General features: G+C 34.2%; 1 protein-coding gene across 7 annotated transcripts in view; it reads right to left on the reverse strand.

Annotated features, from left to right (window-relative positions):
• The window catches only part of PDS5A (PDS5 cohesin associated factor A), a 107,286-nt gene that overhangs the window by 61,207 nt on the left and 35,729 nt on the right, over nt 1-10,350 (reverse strand). For all 7 annotated transcript variants that reach the window (XM_014548698.1, XM_005877451.2, XM_014548697.1 and 4 more), the window contains exons 8-10: nt 5,659-5,774; nt 3,043-3,137; nt 2,008-2,153 (exon numbers count right to left, since the gene is read on the reverse strand). In XM_014548698.1, the coding sequence (XP_014404184.1) occupies nt 2,008-2,153; nt 3,043-3,137; nt 5,659-5,774 (357 nt within the window). The remainder of the gene's footprint in view (nt 1-2,007; nt 2,154-3,042; nt 3,138-5,658; nt 5,775-10,350) is intronic.

Here is a 10,350-nt window from a genome sequence, read left to right on the forward strand (position 1 = left end):
GGAGAAAGGGGTGTGGGGAGTGCGGGAAGAGACTGGACAATAATCGTGCACCTATGGATGAGGACAGTGGGTGGGGAGTGAGGGCTGAAGGTGGGGTGGGAACTGGGTGGAGGGGAGTTATGGTGGGAAAAAAGAGTAACTAATGTAATAATCTGAACAATAAAGATTTAATTAAAAAAAATAAAAAATAAAAAAAAATAAAACAAAAAAATAAAAAAAAATAAAAATAGATTTTCACAAAAGAAAAAAAATAAAATAAAATAAAATATCCAATAAGGCTGGGCCGGCATGGCTCAGTGGTTGAGCGTTGACCTATGAACCAGGAGGTCACGGTTCGAATCCCAGTTAGGGCACATGCCTGGGTTGTGGGCTTGACCCCCAGTAGGGGGCGTGCAGGAGACAGCTGATCAATAATTCTTTCTCATCATTGATGTTTCTATGTCTCTCTCCCTCTCCTTTCCTAAAATATCCAGTAGTGCTAATATGAGCATATCACATCATGCAGTCTCAGGAAGATTCATTCAGTCACTCTTTCTGAAAATATAAACAAACACTGACAGAAATAGGAACGAAATGTTCCTAAAAAGAGGAAATAAAACAAACAGCAATACTTTAAACTGGTATGTGTGGGCTGTGGGGTGGGCCAATTATCAAGTTACCCCTATGGAGAGTATCATTTCATTTAAATTAAAGTCAAGGGGAAAACTTTTCAAAGTCAGAATTATTGACATAGCTGAACAAGTTAAACAGTGTCTATGCTACATAACTGCCTTCTTTGACTATTTCAAAAGGACTTAAAGAATACAGCTTGCTTTATTTCATAACCAATAAATATCACTTCTACCCTGAAATTATAATTAAACTACACGGGATTTGGGAGAACAGCATGTTTTCAACTACGCCCCAATAAAATAGCACAGTGCAAAGACAAACCTTTGTTAAAGACGTTTATAAGTAGCACATCTAATCAGCCCTGTCTTGCATGTCTGTCTTTTGCTCATGGATGACACTATGCCTTAGCAATTGCTATTGCTGTTCTTAATACTACTTTTCCATATAACCCACATGTGTGTGTTTTAATTTTTAAAAAATGTATTGATTTTAGAGAGAAAATAAGAGAAAGAGGTATTTTTTTTCAACTTATTATTTATGCATTCCTTGGTTGATCCTTATATGTCCCCCGACTGGGGTTTGAACCCACAACCTTGGCACATGGGGATGACGCTCTAACCAACTGAGCTACCTGGCCAGGGCAACCCATGTTTTTAACTGCTTCCACATGGTAGACACCACACAAAAAGAGCAAATAAACACACAACTATGATTTCTGCCCTTAGATTGGCATACCAATATGAAAACATCATAGTCAGAGAAAGTATGATTATCTTTTAGTTAAATGAATGACAGCATATCCACCTAAATTATAGAATACAGTCCCTTTTGAAAATATTTACAGGTGATAAATATAATCAATCACTACTCTTTCAAAACTCATCATGTAAGTGAAAAGGTAAAATAAAACTTTAATTTAGCTTTTAAAAAATATATTTATATTGATTTTAGAGAGGAAGGGAGAGGGAGAGATAGAAACATCAATGGTAACAGAGAATCATCGATCAGCTGCCACCTGCATGCCCCCTAATGGGGGTGGAGCCCACAACCTTGGCATGTGCCTTGACTGGGAATCAAATTGTGACCTCCTGATTTTTGGGTTGACACTCAACCACTGAGCCACACTGGCCAGGCTAGCTATTCTTTTTAAAAAGGTAAGCTAGAAGCAAACCATGCATGCCTAAGATCTGAAAAGCTATAGAATACAGTGTATTCATTTATGAAGGTAATTTAAAAATACACAGTAATACAAATTATTAGCTCTTTATTTGGCAGTGTATTAATTTGATTTTCACACAAAAAAGCTTTAAATATAATAGAAAATAAATTCTATTGCAGTTAGTAAACAATTTAAACAAAGTAAATTACAAAAGAGTAAGATTCCTCAGAGTTTACCCGTTTATCCAGTGTTCTTTCCCTTACAAAGCCAAGTAGCTGATCATTTACTAAGGCAAGGTCTCTTTTGGCAGCTGTTATTATGGTAACAATGACATCATGGCGAATAGCTTCTTCTGGGTCGTGTGATCTAACTTTCAAATATTCTGTAATAAGAGAAAAAACTAAAAATAAATGTTGGCTATCATATCTGACATGTTCAGAATGATAGAAGAGTCTAATGCTTTAAGCTTTTGTCCACAATGTTTACAATATTTATAAAATGTGCATAAATTTAAAGCATTTTATTTTTGAGGTGGCAATACCCTATGTAAAAACAAAATAAACTATACCATAGTATTTACTACTGAATAATCATATCTTAATAAATAATGTATTTTACATCAACTATTCTGGAAAAGTCAAATCACAATGTAGTATCTGATTAAACATTACAATTTAAGTTACAGTACAAATTAAGACTGAAAAAAGAAAAACAGTAAAAAAGGCTTATAGTAAGTTTGCTGATAGGTATATATCTGCACATTACACAATATAAAATACAGAATTAACATTCTATAGCCTATAAAAAAGTCCTGTATATTTACAATATAAATAAAATCAAAACAAAAAAATGTTACTTCCTCTTTTTTGGTGAACAGCATTTTTATAGAAGCCATTTATTTGCCATTACCAAATAAATAGGTTCAAATGCTCTATGTTCAAGTGAATAATAAGAAATTCTAGTCTAGTCCAGAAGGTAACCACTTTCTTAGTTATTAATTGATGTTACTATGTTTAATTTTCACATAGGTATAGTGATTTCATAATAATATATCATAAAAGCCTACTTCCTCAAACTATGATTTCCAAAAAATTCTAAAGGATTACAATATGAAGATTTCAAATATACTTTTATTATATTAACATGAAATCATTTACTACTCCATGGCTGATATAGACCTGAAATAGTGCCTGCCAGAATTAAAATCTAATTCAAAAACTGAAGTTAAGGTTAAAGGCCACACCTAAAATAATATAAACCAGCTACCTTACCTGTGAGATCCTTTGCTAAATCTGGGTGATTCATTAAACAGTGACTGGCAAATTTCACACTTTCTAATCTCACAGGAACATGAATGTCATTAAATCTACATATGAAAAGATTGCTAAATATTAGTTGTAAGGCAAAACAATTATTTTCAAATAAGGTACACATATCTAACATGATGTAAATGCCTATAAACATGAAATTACTGATTAGAAAGTGTGATTATTATGACAATTAACATGTTCTGAAGGAAGAATATAAAGTAAAACAATAATTTCACAAAAACAGTTTGAAAACAGAATTTGTTTACCATTCTAAAACAAACAAAAAGCAGTCTAAACACATCTCCCAACCCACACTACCAACAACTTTGTAGAGCCCAAAATTTAAGAGTTTAAAATTATTCTATAAAACAAACAAAAAAAATAAATATTTGAAACACACAAAATCTACTTGAAAACATTTTTCTATGAGGAAAATACCAGGGAGATGTGAGGTAAAAAGGAAATCATATATGAGGCAGATCCAGAAGTTCAAAGATGAGTACATGAAGTGCATGTGTCATACTGCCTCACAAAGTTTCATGTGGACAGGACCAACATTAAAATGCTCTTTTAAAGGTATAATATATTGTAAGAACTCAACACCTATGAAATACCGCATGTAAATTCAAAACTGCACGTAAAAGACTGCATATAAAATAATAAGCTGAATAACTCAAATTTTAAAATTTTGGACAGTTTGAAAACCAACTATTAATGATAAATAATGTGATTTTAAATAGCAGGAAATATTTTTACTTTTTAAGTGATCTCATAAACAACCAATTAGCCTGGCCAGTGTGGCCCAATGGTTGAGTGTGGACCTAGGAACCAGACAGGAGGTCACAGTTTGATTTCCCTGATTCCCAAGCAGGGCACATGATCGGGTTTCGGGCTCAATCCCCACTAGGGGGAGTGCAAGAGGCAGCCAATGGATGCTTCTCTCTCATCACTGATGTTTTTATCTCTCTCTCCCTCTCCCTTACTCTCTCCGAAATCAGTAGTAAAAACAAAAAACAACAAACAAAAAACATATTAAAACAAAAAAACTCCACAACCAATTAAACTAAAGCTATTTAATAAATGTTTTAATTTTAATGTCCATGCCTACTTTCTTATCCAGAGATAATCAATCATATTTTAATAAATTCTTGCATTTAGGGTTTATAATTTTCTGACTGCCAGAGAAAAATAAAAATGCTATTTATGACCAAGTTAATTACAAAGTATCAAAATACTTATTGCTAAATAATTAAGGAAAATAAAACAGACTGTTAATACTTTTCCATGAATCAGAAACCCATTGCGGGAAATAGCAGTGAATCTAAAACTATAAAGAAAGCTCTGCCCAGCCGGTGTTGCTCAATGGTCGGGTGTCAATCTATGAACCAGAAGGTCACAGTTCGATTCCCAGTCAGGGCACATGCCTGGGTTGTGGGCTCGATCCCCAGTGTGGGGCGTGTAGGAGGCAGCCAATCTATGATTCTCTCTACCACTAATATTTCTATCTCTCTCTCTCCTTCCTCTCTGAAATCAATAAAAATATATTTTAAAAAAAGAAAATTATTTTTAAAAAAGGAAAAAAGAACACTCTTATGGTTTAGTTTTTACAAGTAACACAAGTTAAAAAAGGATTCTTGAATTTTGTTTTGTTATAAATATTGAAGTCCATCACAAGGACAGAATTACCCCTCTACATATCGACAAGTACACTACTTCATTCTTTCTACTCTAATTCTTATAAATTCAAGCTTGGTTATTTAAATATTACTTAATCCTATTAAGGCCTTCAAAGTGTAAGTAAGTTATCATTATGTCAGTGTCCGAAATTTCTGATATGTTCTATTTTAGTGTTTAACCTAAGACTATTATTACAAGGAGTATTATATCGAATTTACTTTAAGAAAATTTCTGAGCACATTTTCTGAATAGGTTCAATTAAACAATGGTAAATCTCAAATGCTCTCCAGAATACTAATAGTAAAAATTGACTTTTTAATCAAATTTTGAAACAAAGAAATATGTACAGGAATGCAAAGGGGAATTTAATACATTGCATAGATTTTTTTCAACCTTAACATCAAGTTGATAGAATGTAATAATTATAAGTTCTTGAGAGGGAACATTAAAAACTATTTGAGTGAAGAGGAATGGTATTTTCAATTTCAAAATCAGACAATACCAAATTAGTTCAAAACATACACCATGCAATTAGACATGCTACAGACCTAAAAGATAAGCACTAGTAAATGAATTGCTGGACTGAAAAATGGCATAAGCATGTCTTCACTTACGTGATTTATTTAAAAATCTTAAGATTTTGAACACTCTTAGATGTTTCCTATTTATTCTAATGACATTATTGAGTACAAAAAAGATTAAAACTGTTATGTGGATAAGCAATAAGCTTTCTTCATAAAAATCTGTCTTCTAATTTGTTCTCCAAGAAAGATAGCAACACAGATACTAAAGAAACAAACACTTATCAATTAAAGTTTTGATATATGTGTGGTTTTAGTGGACCATATTGAATGGTCTCCAAAATATAAAGAATCCATAGAATTGTATGTGTTCTCTTACCGTCCAAGAAAACACTGCCAAAGAGGACGATTCTGTGTTGCCAAATCAGAATCTTTAGAACCAAACAATTTAGCTAAAAGTCGAACAACGGCTAATCGCTCTTCTCCATCATTGCTCTAAGGGAAAAGAGAAAATAAATGAATCTGGCAATTTATTCATTAGATCATAGAAAATAAAATGAAACATTCCCCAAAAGCTACAGTTTCATATTCTGCTTATAGTGATATGAGAACTTTAAAATACATGCTCTCCTTTACTATGCTGATATTGTTTTGATTCTATGTTAGATCATATCTGGTTCTTTGCTCTTAATTCAAACCCTTGCAACTGCTAATATATGCCTACTTCCCTGCTTCTTTGCAGTCTACAGAGACGTTACAGAAGTAAGGTAATCTTCAATTCTAACGTTCCCTAAGGCTCCTAGAAAAAAATTCTATCAAAGGAGAAGCTGCAAATAATTCCCATCCTAATAAGCCTTTTTTTTTTTTATACAAGAAATCGTTCCTATAATTTGAGCTCCAAAATAAACCCATGTCAATTAAGGTTTTGATATGTAAGGTTTTAAACAAGGATCGATCCTCTGCTGACTGGAGAATAAGACACAGAAGAATATCATAATTCAGGGAAACTCATTTTAACAGAAGAACAAGAATGCTAATTAGAAGATATTAAACTGAGTACTACAAAAAGCAAAACTTAAAAGTTGTTTTTGATAGGGGCTTCCTATTTTCTTGTTCTGAATCAATATGTTACGAAAATTTTGTTCCAATTTCACTAGTGATGTCATGTCTTAATATAAATTAAGTTATTCTGAAACCATAAAGTGTTTTTAAAAATCAGATATTCACTAGGAAAATAAAGGCAATGATTAAAAGCAACTGCTGATATTTTAAATGTTCAAATACAACGTCTAAAGCAATACCAGAAATCCAATAAACAAATATTCATGAGAAAAGACAGTAAGTTAAAAAAGAAAAAGGAGCATGAGATATAATCTTTTCTTTATGATTCCTGATCTTCACTTTCAGGAATAGGGATTTTATGGATAAAATTGGCACATGTATCAAACATGAAAAATGAAAATGTTATGAAGCTTTATTGAATACTTATCATCACAAAACGACTTACTTCGGCAAAGTTTTTCTCAGGCAATGTGACAAGCAGATCAGTGCTGCCTTTTAGTAAGTACAATTGACTAGCCAACATGATTTATTTTTTTAAAGAAATCAATCTATCTCTTAAATGTCAAACACTAGAATAAGGGGAAGTCTTATTCTATTTACAAGAGACTACTTTAGTAGCTTAGTGATTATTTCAAATGATGTTATATTTCACATCTATGTATTTAACTACTGAAATAAAAGTAAATGAGAACTCTGAATATATCAATACGTGGAACAACAAATTGATATTTTTCTCTCTCTCTCCCTTTCCCCCTCCCTCCCTCTCTCCCTCTTTCCTTCTCTTCCTCCCTCTCTCTCTCCTTCTCTCTAAATCAAATAAAACATTTTTAAAAATGAAAAAACCACTGTTTAAAATAAATTCCTTGAGTGAAGTTAGAATATAATTTATAGTGATGGTATAATTTTTTGATGCAAAAATGATGTACAACTATATTATTAATCTATCCCAAAGTGTAAAATTATCTCATTAAGATATTACATAATACATTGTTTGACTATAAATATGTATATATATATCTTAATAATTAAAACAGTGGACAAATATTAGAGATTTTGCATCAATAATTTGCCAGTGACTTTCTAAAAAAAACCACACACCTTAAAAGGCTGCTCGTAGTTTTCATTTCTTTTTAGAAATGGTAACTAGAAAAGATACCTAACTCTAACTGATTCAGAATAATTCTCGGAAACTTCACTCTAACCAAAATAAGGCAATAGTAACTGGGGTTTGGTGTGTTTTTTAAAAAGATTTTTAAGGAGAGAGGAAGAGAGAGGGAGAGAGAGAAAAAGAAAAATCAATGTGAAGGCAGAACATTGGCCGGCTGCCTCCTGCACCAGCCCTACTGGGGATGGAGCCTGCAAATTGGGCATGTGTCCTGACCAGGAATCGAACCAGCAACCGTTCAGTGCATGGGACAATATCCAACCAACTAAGCAACACTAGCCACTGTAATATAGTAACTGTTTTACAGTACTTTCAAATTTGGGAAATAAATGTAAATCTCTCTCTCTGCATGCCATGAAAAAAGGCTTAAATGTAAAATGTGGCAAATTTCATGATAACTACAGCCAAGACTGCTAAGTAGGACAACTCCAGGGTACCCCTGAAATTTAAGAGAATAGCACTTTGTGGACCCATGCAGTGGACAGTATATATAGTTGCATGCAGTAGCCCAGTACAGACTAAAATCAAACAAATTGTAACCTGTGACTCTTAACTATTAAAAGTTGTAGCTATATTCAGAGATATAACTACAGAAAAATCACCACAGTAATACTGGTAACTAAAAAGGGGCACCCTAATTATATATAGATAGTACCTAAACTACTCTGAATTTCAGTTTCTTTATTCAGGATGAGAAAAGTAATACTGGTACAGTATAGGGCTGCAGCCAGAAGCAATTAATAACACAGGTGATGGCACCTGTTTTAAGACAATAAACAAATATTCCATCATTATTATTATCTACACCAGTGATGACAAACCTATGACACGCGTGTCAGAGGTGACACGCAACTCATTTTTTTGGTTGATTTTTCTTTGTTAAATGGCATTTAAATATATAAAATAAATATCAAAAATGTAAGTCTTTGTTTTACTATGGTTGCAAATATCAAAAAATTTCTATATGTGACACGGCACCAGAGTTAAGTTAGGGTTTTTCAAAATGCTGACACGCCGAGCTCAAAAGGTTCGCCATCACTGGTCTGGGATGTGTCTGGTGCAAAATTGCAAAGTCTCAGGTTCCAGTTCCCTCATCTCCCAGAAACAAAAATGACCTAATGCAAGACCTAGGGCTTTGGAGTCAGAGAGTTTGGGGTTCAACTACCAACTGAACTACTTCCTGAGTTGTCAGATTAGCCAATGAAAAGGGTAGCGGTCGTACGCCAATTACCATGTTTCTCTTTTATTAGTGTAGGTAGTACCTAAACTACTCTGAATTTCAGTTTCTTTATTCAGGATGAGAAAAGTAATACTGGTACAGTATAGGGCTGCAGCCAGAAGCAATTAATAACACAGGTGATGGCACCTGTTTTAAGACAATAAACAAATATTCCATCATTATTATTATCTACACCAGTGATGACAAACCTATGACACTCGTGTCAGAGGTGACACGCGAACTCATTTTTTTGGTTGATTTTTCTTTGTTAAATGGCATTTAAATATATAAAATAAATATCAAAAATATAAGTCTTTGTTTTACTATGGTTGCAAATATCAAAAAATTTCTATATGTGACACGGCACCAGAGTTAAGTTAGGGTTTTCCAAAATGCTGACAAAAATGTAAGTCTTTGTTTTATTATGGTTGCAAATATCAAAAAATTTCTATATGTGACACGGCACCAGAGTTAAGTTAGGGTTTTTCAAAATGCTGGCATGCCGAGCTCAAAAGGTTCGCCATCACTGATCTAGACACAGTATTGAGTTCAGTAAAAAGTTTAAAAAGGAATTAAGAATAATTGGGGACTGGGGTAAACTGAGAAGTTCATAATTCATTTAAGGTGTTACTGCTCAGTTTTAGCCATTTTGTTGTCATATAGAAATATGGACACAATGTTGCCATATCACCTGATTTTTTTTTATTGTTGCTACTATTACAGATGTTCCTCATAAAAGAAAATGCATTCATCTGAACTTTTAAACGAAATTTGACCTTTAAACTTACATATTCATTCAATGTTAGTAACTAAAGAGAGGAGTCTTTGTTATGAGATTAAAAAAAATCAAATAGAACCTATTTTCAGGCTGGATTCAGCTTGTTAGCAACCTCTGCTTTAGATTAAACTAACCTACTGAAGTATGGGGTATGAACAACCACTACAGTTTAGCTTTCCTCAGTTTACATTTAGCTTCCCTCAGTTTACATTAAGTCCATACATGGAGGAGAAACCAAGATGGCGGCATAGGTAAACACCCAGGATTGCTGCCTCGCACAACCACTTCAAAAATACAGCTAAAAGACGGAACGGACATCATCCAGAACCACAGGAAGGCTGGCTGAGTGGAAATTCTACAACTAGAAGGAAAGAGATAAGCATACCGAGACTCAGAGGAGGTGCAGTGCGTAAGTAAAATACAAAGGTGCGGAGGTGCATGCGGAGAGGTTCAATAGGGGAGTCTCAGGCTCTGATCTCCGGTTCCGGGCGAGTCTCTGGGGACCCAGACTCATACATGAGAAACGGGACTGTCTGGCAGCATTCGGAACTCGAGGGTGGCTTTCTCTCAGAGGTACTTGCAGCGATTACTGGGAAACTGAGAAGCGGGGCCTCTTAGGGTAGGACTGAAGAGCAGCCATAGCTGCTTGCTCTGCCCTGTTGATCCCCTGAGACCCCGCCCCACCCAAGCTGTGCACAGAGGCTTTTGCATATAAAAGGCCTGGCCCTTTGCAATCTGATAATTACCTAACAAACTGCAGCTGCCCCAAGACCCCAGGGCAACTTGCATTGCTTCACAGCTGGCTCCTGCTGGGTAGCCTCAGGAAGAGGCTAGATTAGCACCTCCT

Source organism: Myotis brandtii, unplaced genomic scaffold (genome assembly GCF_000412655.1).
Source record: "Myotis brandtii unplaced genomic scaffold, ASM41265v1 scaffold520, whole genome shotgun sequence".
NCBI classification, from domain to species: domain Eukaryota; kingdom Metazoa; phylum Chordata; class Mammalia; order Chiroptera; family Vespertilionidae; genus Myotis; species Myotis brandtii.